This window comes from Canis lupus, chromosome 9 (assembly GCF_003254725.2).
Source record: "Canis lupus dingo isolate Sandy chromosome 9, ASM325472v2, whole genome shotgun sequence".
NCBI lineage: Eukaryota > Metazoa > Chordata > Mammalia > Carnivora > Canidae > Canis > Canis lupus.
In genome coordinates, this window is record NC_064251.1 from 45,055,476 (window position 1) to 45,073,924 (window position 18,449).

Sequence of the window (18,449 nt, forward strand, 5' to 3'; positions counted from 1 at the left end):
ATTGCTAGATCATAAATATTTTGGCTTTTTGAGGACCTGTTATATTGTACCATTTTACATTCTCACCAACAGTGCACATGGGTTTCAATTTCTCCACATCCTCAACAATACTTGTTATTTTCTGTTTTTTTGGATAGTAGCCATCCGGATGCATGTGGTGATATATCTCATCTTAGTTTTGATTTGCATTTCCCTAATGATTAGTGATACTGATACTGAACATCTTTTCGTGTACTTATTGGTCATTTGTATATCTTCTTTGGAGGAATGTTCTTTACCCATTTTTTAATCGAGTTGTTCAAAGGTTAATTTTATGTGTCAATTTTGCTGGGCCACAAATTTCTGGGCCCAGAAATTTGGTTAAACATTATTCTAGGGTGTCTCTGAGGGTATTTGTGGATGAAATTAACAGCTGAATCAGTAGACTGAGTAAAACAGATGGCCCTCTCTAATGTAGGTGGGCTTCACCATTCCATTGAAGGCCTAAATAGAACAAAAGGCTGAGCAGGAAAGAATCTGCTCCCTCTGCTTGTCTTTGAGCTATGATATCAGGCTTTTCCTGATCAGACTCAGGTTCAGACTGGAAGTTATGCCATCAGCTCTCCAGGGTCTCCAACTTGTAGATATTGGGGACTTCCCAGCCTCCATAATTGTGAACAAATTCCTTATACTAAATCTGTCTATCTATTTCCTATTCTTTTTCTCTGGAAAACCTTAATACAGATTTTGGTACTGAGAAGTGGGGTGCTGCTATAATGAATACTTAAAAATGTGGAAGTGGCTTTGGAATTGAGTAATGGCTAGAGGCTGGAAGAATTCTGAGGTGCATGCTAGAAAATGATAAGATTGTCATGAAGGGAGTGTTAATAGATTGTGGTGAAAGTTCAGAAAGAAAAGAGAAGGGCTGGAGAAAAAGCCCTTTATCTTCTTAAAGAATATATCAAATCATGAACAGAATGTTGGTAGAAATATGGGCAGTAAGTCCATTCTGATGAGGTCTCAGATGGAAATGAGGAACATGTTACTGGATAAGGGAGAAAAGGCAATACTTGTTATAAAGTAGCAAAGAACTTAGCTGAATTGTGTTCATGTTCTAGTGTCTTATGAAAAGTATAACTTGTGAGTGAGGAAATTAGATATTTAGCTCAGGAGATTTTTAAGCAAAGCACTGAAGGAACGGCTTACTTCCTCCAAACTGCCCATAGTAAAATATGAGAAGAAAGAAACGAAGTAGTTGTTAAGCAAAAAGAAAACAGAACTTAGAGACTTGCAAAGTTCTCTGTCTATATTGTAAAAAATGAGAAAGCATGTTCAGAAGAGAACACTAATGGTGTGGTGATTAAGCTGGGTAGAAACCATGGACCTCTCCACAGAAACTAGGAATAGAGATGGGATTTATACCAGCCAGCTGAGACTGAAGGAAGCAAAGAAAACAAGACAGAATGAAGGGAAGCTGTGAACATACATTATCCTTCAAGAAAAGGGAAGAAGGACCCAAAGGCGATTCAGAGATCATCAGGACTGCTACTCCAGCTAAAAATCCAGAGTGCAAAGCTGCCTTTACATTGGTTCTGCTGCCTAGCAGAGTGCCAGGTGGATGGGCCCTTGCAGAACACCAGATGGGTGGCACTTCAAGGGAGCCAAAGGTGCAGGACTGCTCTGCTGAGCCTTGGGGATGACACAACTCTAGGGAGTCAACTGCCCTAGGGGGTCCCCAGTGTAGAATATCAAACCAAAGAGCATTTTTCTTGAGCCTTAAGATCTAATGGAATTTACCTTGCTAAGTTTTGGATTAACTTGGGGCCTGTCACATCTTCTTTCTTTCCTTTTCGGAATGGGAATGTCTTCCTAAGCTCATCTTACCACTGTGTTTTGAAATACATAGTTTACCTGGTTTCATAGTTCATAGCTGGAGAAAAACTTTGCCTCTAATCTCACCCATATCTGATTTAGATGAAATATATTTTTTAAAGATTTTGTAAAGATTGTATTCCCTGAGCAGGGAATCTGATACGGGACTTGATCCCAGGACTCTCGGATCATGACCTGAGCTGAAGGCAGATGCTTAACTGAATGAGCCACCCAGGTGTCCCATATTTAGATGAGATATTTAGATGAGACTTTGGACTTCAGACTTTGGAGTTGATGCTAAAATGAGTTAAGACTTTTGGGGTTGCTGGAATGGATTTTTTTTTTTATGTGAAAGGGACATGAATTTTTTGGGGGGGCAAGATAGAATGTACTGAAGTGAATATTTGTGTGTTTCTTCAATGCATAAGTTGAAGCTCTAACCCCCAATGTGATGGTATTTAGAAATGAGAGCCTTTGGAAGGAATTTAGGGTTAGATGATGTCACAATGATGCCATGGGGCTCCCATGACAGGATTACTGTCCACATAAGAGTAAGAGACCAGAGTACCCTCTCTCACATAGCTATATGAGGATACAGCTGTTGAAAGAAGACAGCTGTTGAAAGTCAGAAAGCAAGCTCTTACCAGGAACCAAATCTGCCAGCACCTTGATCTTGGATTTCCCTGCGTCCAGAATTGTAAGAAATAATCCTTTTGTTTAAGCCTCTCAGTCTATGGAATTCTGTTATAGGAGCCAGAGCTGAATAAGACAGGTTGTTCTTTTGTTGTTGTTGTGGTTGAGTTGTAAGAGTTCTTTATATATTCTGGATATTGTCCCCTTATCAGTTATATGGTTTGTAAAAATTTTGATGCAGACTAATTTATTTTTGTTGCCTGTGAACATTGGTTTTTAAAGACTTCATAGTTTGGGGTAATGATATTAAATGATTACTTTTAACTTACGACTTTCCCAATAAGTAGCATTTGGTTAAGATAAGAGATAATTAGTGCAACTTTTTATTACCTGGAACCGGCATTAGTTTTAATAATATGCTGTTTACTATTTAATTCTCTACTACAAACCACAATTGAACCTGCAAACTGAAAAGATGAATTCAGGCATGCTCAACGAAATGATGCTAACTTAGTGCTGGTTTATTCTGTGATAAGTGATGGAGAATGCCAAAATAATCTGTAGTAGTTAAGCACACAAAAAAACCAACCTCTTCTATACCATCTAGATACAAAGGGCATTCAACTGGCACTTAAGATGAGTTTTTTTGCTTTGAGTCAGACTAAAGTAATTAGATTTAGAAATAGCCTGGGAAATATGCTGAATGTAAGAAATTACAGCAGGTAAGTAAATTTTGATTTTTTTAAAAAATATTTTATTTATTCATAGAGACACACAGAGAGAGAGAGAGAGAGAGAGAGAGAGAGAGACAAGCAGGCTCCATGCAGGGAGCCCGACGTGGGACTCGATCCCAGGTCTCCAGGATCACGCCCTGGACTGAAGGCGGCACTAAACCATTGAGCCACCCGGGCTGCCCAAATTTTGATTTTTTAAAAGAGATTTTGTTTATTTATTCATGAGCGACACACACAGAGAGAAGCAGAGACACAGGCAGAGGGAGAAGGCTCCATGCAGGGAGCCCGACGTGGGACTGGATCCTGGGTCTCCAGGATCAGGCCCTTGGCTGAAGGCGGCACTAAACCGCTAAGCCACCCAGGCAGCCCTGTAAATTTTGATTTTTAAAAATGTGGGTGCTTCCAGGTTTTTCTTCATTTCTTCTTTGAATAAATAATCCTTTTCTTGTAAATAGAAGAAGTTTACAAATCTCCTCTGCTCGTCATATTAATGATTTATTGTTGACAACTTTAAAAACTGGTCTTTATGGTTTAACAATTCAGGATTGTGAATGAGAGTAAACTTGCATTGCCTCATTGTTATGTAATTTTTGGAACAACAATTAACCCAACAGATGCCAAGCCAACACATAAATCTTGAAATTAACCCAAAGATCTTTACATTTGGCCTACTAGAAAATTTAGAATCTTTTGGAATCCTTTTTTCACTCTAATGGGAATAAGGTTGTGATACCTCTGGTAATCATTCAGCTAAAATTTTTTCTGGTTTCTATCTCTTAGCCCTATGCAAAAGAATGACACTTCACTGTCAGATCATCCCCAGGAGATAGTGAGAAATTAAGCTTCAAGCCTAATTTTTAAAAAAATATTTAATTTATTTATTTATGAGAGACAGAGAGAGAGAGAGAGAGAGAGAGAGAGAGGCAGAGACATAGGCAGAGGCAGAAGCAGGCTCCCTATAGGGAGCCTGATGTGGGACTCAATCCCAGGACCCAGGGGATCATGACATGAGCCAAAGGCAGACATTCTACCACTGAGCCACCCAGGTGCCCCCAAGCCTAATTTTTCATGCTAACCAAGACAGGAAAAATACTGTCAATAAGTCTCAGTTACTGATGAAAAGGAACTATTTTTATATAAACTTGTAGTTTACAAGGATGGTATACAGCAACAAGGACTTGATAATCAATTCATCATTAAGGGAGCATTCCCTTTAACCAGGTTCCCCACATTGAGCATGCTTAGTGTATACTGCCTCTGTATTATTCAGAATGGCTCATGTGATTGAGTTCAAAGGATACAAGTTTGGTAGTATTTAAATGACCATCTTGAACTTACCAGGACTGTTCTTAGGGAATAAAGCTGATTTATAAAACCACTTAAAAAAACAAAACTTAAGAAGATAACAAAAATATTATTATATACTTCCTAAATATCTCTCATAATCTTTTTGTTTTACTGGCAGCAGGTATTGGTACCCTTTTAACAACATTCCTACTACTCTTTGAGTATTCATTTTATTTGAAGGACTGGGTAAGTAACTCAGTATATCCTTTGTATTTAGGAAGTGAAATATTGACCAATCTGTAAGAATTTAAATATCTATCAAAATGAATAATAAACCTAAGTACAAAACTGAAGGCTGAAATTTTCCTAAAAGGTAATGAAAAATTACTTTTTATTTAATTAATTATTTTTAAAAAAAACCTTTTTCTTACTCAAGAGTCTCCAGACTTGGGTAAAATTTGGGCCAATACTGGCATATCTGCACTTTCTTAAAGCAATCTACCATTTTATGTATGTATGTGGATACGTATAATTGACATACAACATTATATTAGTTTCATGTGTACAACATAATGCAATCTACCATTTCAAATCTTTGAGTCAATAACTGGATTCTTAAAGCAATCCCATTTAGAGAGACCAATTAAGGATCTTGGAAAACCAGAATAAGCTAATCTAACAAGACTAGGAAAGAATTAGAGAAAAAACATTAACTACAGAAATGCTACAGAATGTAATACACAAACATACCTCCGGGGCTGTGACCGGCATTCCTCCTCCCCACTGTCTGCCTCCTGCATAGACAAGAAAATGATAAAAAAATAATTTAAAACCTGAGGTCTCATACCATAATACCAACAATGCAATTTTACTAAGCTTTACATGTAGGACTATCTCATTCATCTTGTGCACTTGAACAAATTCTCTCCATAAATAGCAACTTCAACACAGAAGGTTGATATGTATCAGTAGAATTTATTTTTGGAAGAAATTTCAACAATAGTCTACAAACAAATTTCACTGATAACAAAATGCTAACAGTTAAAGCATTACCTCTAAAAACAACTAAAGATGTTATGCCACTTTACGCTACTTCAAATTCAAAATGAGTGGGCATTCTGATTACCGCCAACAAATCTCATTCAGATGATCTATTAAAAATTTTGATCCCCAAAGAACCTAAACAATGAGCAGCACTTCACAAAGTGCTCATGATCAAATCATGAACAGTATTTAGCACTTCACAAAGTGCTCATGATCTAATCATGAACAGTTAACCTCAACACAATGGCTACTACTTATTGAGTGTTTATAATGTGCCAGGCTCCTTGCTCAATGCTTTAAGTACAGTGTCCTACTTATAAATTCAGAAGGCTGAGGGGTGCCTGGGTGGTTCAGTTGGCTAAGTCTTGGTTTCTTTCTCTTTTGTGTGTGTGTGTGGTTTTTTTTTTTTTTTGAATAGTTTTTCTTTCTTTCTTTCTTTCTTTCTTTCTTTCTTTCTTTCTTTCTTTCCTTTCTTTCTTTCTTTCTCTCTCTCTCTCTCTCTCTCTCTCTCTCTCTCTCTCTCTCTTTCTTTCTTTCTTTCTTTCTTTCTTTCTTTCTTTCTTTCTTTCTTTCTTTCTTTCTTTCTTTCTTTTTAAGATTTTTATTTTATCCCTGACTCTTGGCTTCTACTCAGGTGATGATCTCGGGGTTGTGGGATGGAGCACTGTATTGGGCTGCACACTCAGTGCGGAATCTGCTTGGGATTCTCTCTCCCTCTCCTTGTCCCTGCTGCCCTGTTTGCTAGCACACACACTCTTTCAAACAAACAAACAAACAAATAAATAAATAAATAAATAAATAAATAAAATCTTTTTAGAATTCAGAAGGCTGATGGTACTATATTTCTCACTGATTCTTTTTTTTTTAATTTCTCACTGATTCTAATACATACAAACAGCTTAGGATAAATATCTTCAGTCAATAAAAAAAAAGGCACTGAATCATAGTTTAATTGCAATATCTATTTTTTCTTAGTGGTACATAAAATAATTGAGGGTGTTATGGCAATTAGATCCAGTGAAATATGGATTTTACAGATGAAGAAACTGAAATTCACAAAGAGGAAATACATAAGTTTCCCAAGGAAACTCATGTGGTGAAGCTAGAATTAAAAATGACAAAATACTGCCTCCCCATGCATTAAAAAAGCATATCATTTACTCCTCCCTGGCCTAGGTTAGAACTTTTAAGTTATTACACAGATTTTTATGTACATAAGAATGCTGACATAAAGAAAAAGTAAGAAAAGATGTCAGAATTAATAATACTAAAGTGCTAAGTTTTTCTTTGAGTTTGCTCCCTGACATTTTATATTTGCTTTTTGGTCACTTTTTCTCTATTTGGCAAACATAAAAACTGGAGGACAAAAATAATTTCAAACAGTATGTATACTGTCTGCCACTGAGAGCCACCTACATTTTCATGTTTATGGAACTATCCCCATTCATCTCTGTATCATTCTGTCTCCATCCCTGGTCAGCTACTATTACTTAAAATTCTACAACATTTATTCCCATTTTATTTTTATTATTTTAAAAAAGATTTTATTTATTTATTCATGAGAGACACACAGAGAGAGGCAGAGACATAGGCAGAGGGAGAAGCAGGCTCCCTGGGGGGTGCCTGATGTAGGACTTGATCCAGGACCCCAGGATCACAAACTGAGCCAAAGGCAGATGCTCAACCACTGAGCCACCCAGGTGCCCTATTTTCATTATTGATTTCAGGCATGCCTATTATTTCCCACAAAGGAAAGAATATAGCAAAGAATCTACCTACAGAGAGAACAAAAGTTAAATGTCATAGTGTGCTAAACTATTGCCTAAAGGTAGGTTTTAGGTTCAGAAGTATTCACCCTTTAAGGACTGAAGAGTGTTAAAAGGAAAATAACTGATTGTCCCTAGAGTCAATAGAATCTGGAAAGTTTGCAAGAAAGAAAATGAAAAGATTCAGATAAGCAAATGTAAATGTTAGATTTTGAGGCCCAAGGGAACTATTATATATAGAAATGATTTCCTGGAATCTTATTTAACAAATAGTGCTTCCTTACGATTACTACAATTAATGAGCTCAACTTCTGATGTATTCTCATATCTTTTAATTGTATAAAAACTATATAAAGGGTATATTTAAGATAAATATAAGTTATGAGGCACAGTAATACAATGAATACCTGTAAATACCTTTCTACTTAAGAGCTAGACTAGTACTGGGGCTCCTGGGTGGCTCAGTTAGTTGGGCATCTGACTCTTGGTTTTGGCTCAGGTCATGATATCAAGGTCCTGAGATCCAGCCCCTGTTGGGCTTTGTGCTCAGCATACAGTCTGCTTGATCATGACCTGAGCCAAAGCCAAGAGTCAGAGGCTTAACTGACTAAGCTACCCAGATGCCCTTTTTGTGTTGTTTTGGTGGAAATATGTTTTTGTTTCTCTTGGGTAATGGGACAGATGCACGCATAATTTTGTAGGAAATTACCAGGCCTTTTTCCAAAGTGCTTGTAACACTTTACACTTATCAACAATGTATGAAAGCTGCAATTACATTTAGCATTTTTCTTCTCCTATGGTTATTGTTTTCCATGTCCTCAGAAACTTTTGCTTACTCTTTAGTTACAAAAATACTTGATCATATATAAGGTCTATCTATGACCCATCCTGAAAAAATATTTGTATATGGTGTCAGGCAGGGGTTAGGGATGAGGTTCCTTTTTTTTCACATGGATACCTAGTTTTAAGTATCATTTGTTGAAGACTTTCCTTTCCCCATTGGATTACTTGGCCCCTTGTAAAAAATCAAATGATTGTATATGTGAGGTCTACTTTTGGGTTCTTAATTCTGTTCCATTGATCTATTTGTCAGTTTTTATGCCAGGCCCACACTATCTTGACTACTGGATTTTATAGTAAGTTTTGAAGGAAATATAAATCCTCTAACTTGATTCTTTTTCAAGATTTTGCTTTATCTTCTAGTAAGACTTTCTGCCTTGAAATCTACTTTATCTGATATTAATATAGCTGTTACACTTATTTATGCTCATGGTTTGCAAGACTTATTTTTCAATTTCTTTATATATTAAAGAATGTCTCTCTTTTTAGATTTTTATTTATTCATGAGAAACACATACACACAGAGGCAGAGACAGAGGCAGAGGCAGAGGGAGAAACAGGCTCCCCACAGGGAGCCCAATGTGGGACTCGAGCCCTGGACCCAGGATCATGTCCTGAGTTGAAGGCAGATGCTCAACGGCTGAGCCACCCAGGTATCCCTAAAGAATGTCTCTTATAAACAAACCATAACTGCATTTTGGGGTGTCTGGGTGGCATAGTCGGTTGGGTGTCTGACTCTTGGTTTCAGCTCAGGTCATGGTCTCAGGGTTGTGGGACTGAACTCCAAGTCCAACTCTGCATCTAACATGGAGTCTGCTTGAGAATCTCTCTCCCTCTTCCCCCGTACCCTTCCCCATTCTCTTTCTCTGAAATAAATAAATCTTTTTAAAAATATAGTTGTATTTTGCTTTATCTCTTGTGACAATCTTTGCCTTTTAATTATAGTGTTTAGTTCATTAACATTTAATGTAATTTGATACAATTAGATTTGGATCTACAATGTTACTATTTATTTTCTATTTGTCACCTACATTTTCATTCCTCCTCTTCTGTCTTCTTTTGTATTATTTGAATATTTTTTAGAATTTCATTTAATTTATTGGTTCTACCTCTTTTCATTATTTTCTATTCCATTGTCTTTTTTTTTAATTATGGCTTATTCTTAAAAATATATCATTTAGTTTTGATTGTTTAAGAGCTTTAAAAATTGTATTATATATATGTGTGGTCTTGCCAATATGCTTTTTTAATACTAAGTATTAAAAGCTAACAAGATTAACCCACTTACTACATATAGCTATATTTCATTTTTACCAAGGTAAAAGACTGCATTATATGAATATAAATAACAAAGTTTATCCATTCTACTTGTATAGATTGTTCCCCATTTTTGGTGACATCAACCATGCCACTATAAATATTCTTGTACATGTCTTTTGGTCTATATGCATGAGTGTCAACACAGGATATATACTAAGCAATGGGATTGCAGGGTCACAGGGTAAACAAAGGTTAACATTTACAAGATAGTGCCAATTTATTTTCCAAAGTAGTTGTGCTGACTTACACTCCCACCAGGAAAGAGTGTTTTGGTTAATGTTAAATCCTAGCTACACTTGGAACCGTCATGTTTTTATTTTTTGCCAATCTAGTATTATATCTAACTATGGTCTCAATTTGCTTTGCCTTGGTTACTAATAAGTATGAACAACCATTTATGTTTATGGCTTATTACTAACTTCATGCTTTTTGCCTCATACCTAAAAGGAGCAGACCAAAAGGAGGATAATTCAAATGATTTTCAGTTCTTTGATGGATTTTTTTCTTTTTTTAAAAAGATTTATTTATTTGAGAGAGAGTGTGTGCATGAGTAGGGGGAAGGGGCACGGGGAAAGGGATAGAGAGAATCTCAAGCAGATTCTCTGATGAGCACAGAGCCTTAGTTCTTGATGCTCAATCCCACAACCCTGAGATCATGACGTGAGCCAAAAATCGAGAGTCTGACACTTAACCAACGAGGCACCCTAGATTTTTTTTTTTTTTTTTTTTTTACCTGTGAGAATTGTGATGAAAGTATATGGAGAAGTAAAAAGCAAAAACATCCTTGATGCTTCCTTAGGAGGGCATACACAACAAAATCATTTATATCTACAGAGGTGAACAAACTAACATTTATTGAGCATCATTATGAGCCAAGTACTTTATTTTTTTTTTAATTTTTATTTATTTATGATAGTCACAGAGGGAGAGAGAGAGAGAGGCAGAGACACAGGCAGAGGGAGAAGCAGGCTCCATGCACCGGGAGCCCGACGTGGGATTTGATCCCAGGTCTCCAGGATCGCACCCTGGGCCAAAGGCAGGTGCCAAACCGCTGCGCCACCCAGGGATCCCCCAAGTACTTTATATGTTATTTACTAAGCACCATAATTAGACTTGTTCAATGACACAATGCCAATAAATGGTATAGTTAGGATTTGAACTCAGGTCTATCTTTCTGCTATAACCAGCTTCCTCTAAACTAAGAATCTGACTTTGATACCTATATCCAAAGATAGGGAGTAGGGAGGGAGCCACAAAAGAAAGCATTTCTTTTTTCATGGCTTATAATAAAATAATTGTCAACTTTCTTTTATGACTTCTACACTTTAAAATAGTGCCAAAGGAGGGAAAATTTCTTTGGCACACACAAAAGATCAGGTCAGAGTAGTGCTTCTAATGCAAGATCCTCAACTTTTTTCTTTCTTTCTTAGATTAATATTACAATATTCAGGGCAATGAATGATTTGCTTTCCATTGCTATTACTTGGAAAAAGAGACTTAAAGAAAAAAACAACTTAGTATATATCAAGGTACTGTAGGCCTTAGAGTACAATGGATTCAAAAGGAATGAAGAAAATGCTCAATTATATTTATTTCAGTAGAATCCATTGCCACAAAAGCAAAGATAAAACACTGCTTACTCAATAAGAATAATTCATACAGTTATCTTGAATGGTGGTATTTAAATGGTAACTAAAGGTAAAATTCTTACTATTCTATTCTAACAAGTGCATATGACAGATATAACCAACTACTCTGTCAAGTAACTTCACACCTTGTTAGGAAAAAAAAAAAAAAAGCCAAAATAGTCAACCTGCTCAGAACATTAGAAAATACCAGGAGGAAAGTACAGAGATAGCTCTTAGTTTCTTCTTAGTGAATGGAATAATTTCTAATGTGTAAGGAAGAGATCTAATTAATTGAATGACTAAATATATGTTTGTTGGTTTTTTTTTATATTCCAGAGTCCTATTATTAAATAATTAGTTCTTGATGCTCCTAAGAAAAATTCAACCTATAAACAATATGGTATGAGATTTTAAATAGAATTTAATTTTAGGCTATTTTCAGGAACCATTAAGTATGAACTGAAAGATTAAAGCATTCTTATGAATCTATTACTACCTAGGCATAAAAGTAGGTTTCTAAATAAAAGATGTCTGGAAAAATGTAAGCACCCAGGTGATATTTGCTGATGAGTAGGCTGGGGAGAGGGAGATGCTGCTAGCCTTGAAATACACTGCACTAGACAGGTGTTGTTAAGCATGTACCTTCCCGAACCTTACTGTTTAAGATTCTTTATACTTTCTATATGCTTCAATCCAAGTGGACTCATTCATTATACTTCAAAGGTATCTATTAGCTTCCTTTGTCCACACTGTTTCATCAACATGGAAGGCCCCACTCCCCTCTGCTACATCCCTTCCCAGCTTTGAAAGATGGTTTCAAAAGCCTGAAGTTCATAACATTTTTAAAAATCATCTGATAAGCTGTCTGTCTCCCTCCAAACTTGTGACACCACCCAGTTCTGTTTCTGGGTTACCACTGGGAGCTGTTGCTGGGTGTCTTTTTTCTATAATCTTTAAAAATGTTATTAAGATGTGCTACTTAACTCACCCATTTGTGAAAATTTCAGAATTGCTATATTGTCTTTTCTATCATCAGAGATCCAACTCTTTGAGGCTACTTGGTTTTAAAAAGCAACAAGACTTACTGTGTTCTGAACTTGTTATAACTGACAAGCAGGCAATATGAAAACTTTACAAGGTTCTTAACTCTGGCTCCCTTTACAACTTTTTAATAACAATAATCTTTAGTCCTCATGCTTACCAATTTTTATTCCTTAGCTTTGAGGTGGGGCCAATGGTGTGTTGGGGCTGGTTAGTAGGCTCATGAGACCAAATTGTTAGATTTTTAGGAATGTTGTGACACTTACATTGGTAGCTTGAAATTGGCCATAGTGGGTATTTACTGGGGAAATCAGCAAATGCTACATACAAATCAGCCCCAGCCCAGAGAACAGGTTTTTAAACATTTACCTCTATACCATGAGGTATGTGGCACAAGAATCTGTAAATTTAAAAAGCTTCATAGATAACTAATAAGCAGTTAAAGATTGAAACCTTTCTCTTTAACATTTGGAAAAACATCAAAAAGCCCAGGATACACATAGCTACTACTTCCTCAAGGTAACTGTGCTAGGTACCAGGGAGATCAGTGATAATGGTAACTTAACTCTCCAAAAGGATCTATTGTCCCCCTTTCTAGACTATAAGGTCTGTAAGGGCAGGAATATGTTTGAATAGTGATAGTCATATGCTCAGTAGACATTAGATGAATTAATAAATACTGTACAAAGTATCATAACCTTGGTATCACAACTAGGTATCACAACCTAGTAAGTGGCAGAAGTAGGAATAAACCTTCAGCTAATTCCAATATATCATATGCGTCATCTCCATTAAATTACTGGTCATATCCTTGGTCTGTCAATCAAAGATGAGTGCTTAAAATGGGAAAGAAAGCAAGTAGCATCCATCATAAGGTAGTAAGACTATGGCTCTGTGCCATGTTTTCCTTCTCCATAATTTAAAGTCTTCTCATGGGGCACCTAGGCGGCTCAGTTGGTTAAGCATCTGCCTTTGGCTCAGTTCATGATCCCATGGTCCTGGGATCGAGCCCCACGTTGGGCTCCCTGCTCAGTGCAGAGCCTGTTTCTCCCTCTCCCCTACTCCCACTCATGCTCTTTCTCTTAAATAATAAATAAAATCTCTAAAAAAGTCTTTTCATGACTATAATTCATTTAAGCCACCCTGGGATGAATGCTATGCAGGTATGATTAGAGATTTACTTTTCTGCTGAAGAAACTAACTCATGAAAGTGTGAAGATTTAACCTAAGAGTAAGCAGTAGAGTCAAGATTCTGTCTGTTAAGGTCAAACCTTCTGCCAGAACAAGCTACCTCTCTTATATTAAAAGAATACTGTGGGGACACTGATAGGGGCCTGATCCTAAGGCCTTATCTTTGAGTTACTCCCTATCCAGATTCTGTTCCCTTCTACTCAAGTGAAATTCCACATCTCATTGTCCGACGACTTCGCCATTGGTCCATTTCCTTCTTTGTAGCCTAAGCCCTCAATATGGACATACAGTCTTATGTTTAGCCAGGACATAGTGGTATAACTGTACTAATTGTTTAAACATTGAAATACTTCTATACTAGAGGGCAAATAGTAGCTGTCTACTGCCTCAGAATGTTTCAAGATCCGACAACAATCAGGATGATGCCTGGACAGCAGAGGATTTCCAGGTCTTGCTCCTGCTTATTCTAAGTGGTTTTATAGCAATGCCAGACCAGTTGCTAAATATTCTGAGTATCATTTCTACCTACAGCAAATCTTTTCTGTTCTCTAAACTTAGATTTAAAATTCTTAGCTCTGTCTTAGCTTCACCCTAGAGATAATGCCTGTATGCCTCTTTCACCTATATCATCTGTTCTGTTTTGCTGTGTGTATTCTGCTAGCCACACTCCAATAAAGTTTTTATTTTATTTTTTTAAAAGATTTTATTTATTTATTCATGAAAGACTGAGAGAGGCAGAGATATAGAGGGAGAAGCAGGCTCCTTACAGGGAGCCCAATGTGGGACTCGATCCCTGGACGGGGATCACACCCTGAGCTGAAGGCAGATGTTCAACCACTGAGCCACCCATGCATCCCTGACTTTTGGTTTTAGTACCAGTCCTTTGCAACACATGATTATTACCATGCCTCCCCAAGGAATTTAAAAATAAAAAAGGCACTGATAACATCTGAAGGAGCTAAATAAAATCTGCTTATTGAAGTTTTTCTTCATATTAAACATTTGAATTGTTTGTGGATATAAAGAATTAGGATACAATTAACCAAAGGTACAACTTGAAACATTATTCAGAAATAAATCCACAAAAGACTCTGAAAAGCCAAAGATATCTTGAGAAAGAAGAACAAAGCTGGAGATATCACAGTCCCAGATTTTAAACTATACTACAAAGCTGTTGTAATCAAAGCAGTATACTACTGGCACAAAAACAGATACATAGACCACCGGAATAGAATTGAGAGCCCTGAAATAAACCCACTCTTATATGGTTAATGTGCTCCTACAACAAAGGAGGCAACAATATACAATGGGGAAAAGATAGCTTCTTCAATAACTGGTGTTGGGAAAACTGAAGGACTACATGCAGAAGAATGAAACCAGGCCTTTCTGTACCATACACAAAAATAAATTCAAAATGGATTAAAGACTTATTAAATATAAGCCTGAAACCATAAAACTCTTAAAGAAAATAGGCAGTAATAGTCTCTTGGACATCAATTTCAGAAATATTTTTCTGGATATGTCACCAAAGGCAAAAGAAACAAGCAAAAACAAACATTTGGGACTACATAAAACAAAAAGCTTTTGCACAGTAAAGGAAATCATCAAGAAAATGAAAAGGCAACCTTCTGAATGGAAGAAGATATTTGCAAATGATATAACCAATAAGGAGTTAATATCCAGAATATATATATATAACTCAGAGAACTCAACACCCTAAAATAATACCATTAAAAACTGGGCAAAGGACCTGAATAGACATTTTGCCAAAAAAGACTTAAAGGTAGTCAACAGATACATGATAAAATTCTCAACATCACTGATCATCAATCACTGATCATCCCAGAAATGCAAATCAAAACCTCAATGAGATCATAACCTCATACTAGTCAGAATGGCTAGTATCAAAAAGATAAGAAATAAATGTTAGTAAGGATGTGTAGAAAAGGGAACCTTCCTTGTGCACTGTTGGTAGGAATGTCAATTGATGTAACTACTCTGAAAACCAGTATCAAGGTTCCTCAAAATACTACAAATAGAAGTACTATATGATCCAGTAATCCCACTTCGGGGCACTTATCCAAAGAAAACAAAAATGCTTATTTGAAAAGATAAATGCAGCTCTATGTTTATTGCAATGTTATTTATAGTGGCCAAGATATGTAAGCAACCTAAGTGTCCATCAACTGACAAGCAGATAAAATATGATACAGATGTAAGATGGAGTACTACTCAACTGTAAAAAAAGGAAATCTTGACATTTGCAGCAACATGGATGGACCTAGAGGGTATTTTGCTAAATAAAATAAGTCAGATGGAGAAAAATAAATACTGTATGATTTCACTTATATGAGGAACCTAGAAAATAAATAAGCAAAAACAACAACAACAACAAAAGAAAACAAAAAGAGAAATACATTAATATATAGAGAGAAGGGATCCCTGGGTGGCGCAGCAGTTTAGCACCTGCCTTTGGCCCAGGGCGCGATCCTGGAGACCCGGGATCGAATCCCATGTCGGCCTCCCGGTGCATGGAGCCTGCTTCTCCCTCTGCCTATGTCTCTGCCTCTCTCTCTCTCTCTGTGACTATCATAAATAAATAATAATAATAATAAAAATTTATATATAGAGAGAAAAACTAGAGGTTGCCAGAGGGAAGGAGGGGTGGGGTATAGGTGAAATAGATGAGGGAGATTAAGAAGTACAAACTTCTAGTTATAAAATAAGTTATGGGACGAAAAGTACTGCATAGGGAATATAGTCAATAATATTTTAATAACTTTGTAGGGTGCCAGATGGTAAGTACAGTTATCTGGTGAGCATTTCATAATATATATAATTGCAGAATCACTATGTTATATACCTGAAAGTAATATAATATCCCAACTATACTTCATAAAGCAATCAAGGAAACAAGCTGGGCAAAGAACACATGTAGAAGAGTAATAAAGGAACACTGATTACCTACCAAATACTACTAAGCAGCATAATTGTTTCAAATTTTCCAAAGTCATTTTCAAACCAAGTAGTTGATAAATATATGATCAAAAAGAAACGAGAATAGGGATCCCTGGGTGGCGCAGCGGTTTGGCGCCTGCCTTTGGCCCGGGGCGCGATCCTGGAGACCCAGGATCGAATCCCACATCGGGCTCCCGATGCATGGAGCCTGCTTCTCCCTCTGCCTGTGTCTCTGCCTCTCTCTCTCTCTCTGTGACTATCATAAATAAATAAATAAATATTTAAAAAAAAATCTTTAAAAAAGAAACGAGAATATTTAAGACATAGTGTACTGCTGGATGGCTCAGGGCGTGATCCCAGGATCTGGGATTGAGTCCTGGATAGGGCTCCCTGTGAGGAGCCTGCTTCTCCCTCTGCCTTTGTCTCTGCCTCGCTCTGTGTCTCTCATGAATAAATAAATAAATCTTAAAAAAAAAAAAAAGACCTAGTGTGCTGCTAAGACTAGTTTGATTAGGGGGAAATGCATTGCTATTTTGTTTGTATTCATATTTAAATCTAGATAATTAGCTATTCAGCCATCAACAGGGGAAAAGACGGAATCAGGATATGGGATATCTTTGTCAAATAAATAATCAACATATTCATTAAAAGCTCCTAGAGTCCACAGGGGACAAAAAGAAGTTTTGAGACAGTATCATAGTCAAGGAGTTTATCTGGTCATTATATTTGAACGGTAGATACAAACAAGTACAGTGTAATTGCATGGCACAGGAAGTATAGTTCACTGAACTCAATTCAGAAGAGAGATCTCACCAATTCAGAAGAGAGATCTCACAATGGGTTACGGTATTCACAGGAACAGTGAGCTATGAGTCCAATCTTGACAGAAGAGTAAAATTTGAAGAGGCACAGCGACTGACAGGGCATTTGAGACATGAGCAAAAAGAAGGAAAATAGGGAATACATTTGGCACTGTTGGAGTGGTGGTGAGTGGATCTGCTGAGTTGAATGAAACATAGCACTTGCCCTGAGATGAGTTACAAAGTTGCAAAAGGCAGGGATCTAGGCCTGATCCCAAGGGGAAAGCTAGGGAAGGTATTTATCAGCATTTTAGAAAATTAAACAAAATTATAAATACGTTGCTTTGGTGGTAATGAACATTCTCTAAGGAAACAGAAGCTAAAATTTAGAAAGCCAATTAGGAAAAATGAGGTACTCTTCCTAAAGCCGGAGGACATTGTGCAATATAACCACAGATCTCCACTAGAGGGCAGACAAGTCAAAGCTTATTCTGTAGTTAAACTAGAGACACTGCATCCACAGAAAATACTGAGAGAAAACGTCATGTGTTCTTTAAAGACCTTTTTCAGTGCTTTCAACCTTGGACAGAGCCTTTAAATAGCATATAAATCTTTCACAGAATAGCTTTCTGTGGTATAAAATGCTTCTTAGTTGCAAAATAGACCAGTGGAAAAGTTATACATTAGGAACCTGGCTTAGCTGACAGGCACATGTGCTTATAAACATACCTGGAATGCCAAGAGCAGCACTCATTACTGGCTACCTTACCTCAGGCTTCCCCACCCATCTCAGGCACATCCTAAACACTACTCATGCCAATGCCTAACAATGTGTATACTAGCTGGACCATGATTTCAATCTAGGTTCTCCTTTTGGTCAATGGAAGATGTGCTTGGTCTTAAGGACTCATCCCTTTAAAGTCAGAGTGAGGTGAGGTCACCAGATAGAGGTTCCTACATGTACATTTGATTCAGTAGGCTGAGGAGTTCATATGGGGGTGCTGGTGGGAGTCATAGGGTCTCACTAACATAGCATGAATATTAACGTCCAAATAAAGGGTTGAGAATGCCATCAAACTTTTTAGATGCTAAAGCTAGATTTTACAAAGTACATAAACACTTTTTCTGTTTTGATCTCTTGCAAAATGTCTGTCATTAAAGGTACAAGGGCAATAGTAGGTTGCCTTTCTGCCATTAGCTGGGAGTAGTTTTCTTCCACTCTTGATCAATGCTAGTATCACAAGTATTTTCTTGGCAACATTTAGTTTCTTAAAAACAACAACATGTGGGTTCAGATATTAGGTATTTCAACTGCAGGTAAAATTTGCTATACTAAGATTCTGGTAGTATCTTTAA

General features: G+C 36.9%; 1 protein-coding gene and 1 long non-coding RNA gene across 5 annotated transcripts in view; one reads left to right on the plus strand and one right to left on the minus strand.

Moving 5' to 3' along the window:
• SSH2 (slingshot protein phosphatase 2) overlaps positions 1-18,449 on the minus strand; it is a 238,819-nt gene that overhangs the window by 134,918 nt on the left and 85,452 nt on the right. For all 4 annotated transcript variants that reach the window (XR_003147115.2, XR_003147114.2, XM_025476266.3 and 1 more), the window contains one exon: positions 5,256-5,299. Coding sequence is in view for 2 of the 4 variants with exons in the window: in XM_025476266.3 (XP_025332051.1) it covers positions 5,256-5,299 (44 nt within the window). In the remaining 2 variants the exon portion in view is untranslated. The remainder of the gene's footprint in view (positions 1-5,255; positions 5,300-18,449) is intronic.
• LOC125755836 (uncharacterized) lies at positions 1,657-3,678 on the plus strand. Its single transcript, XR_007413227.1, has 2 exons — positions 1,657-2,548; positions 3,255-3,678. It is a non-coding gene; the product is annotated as an uncharacterized LOC125755836 (long non-coding RNA).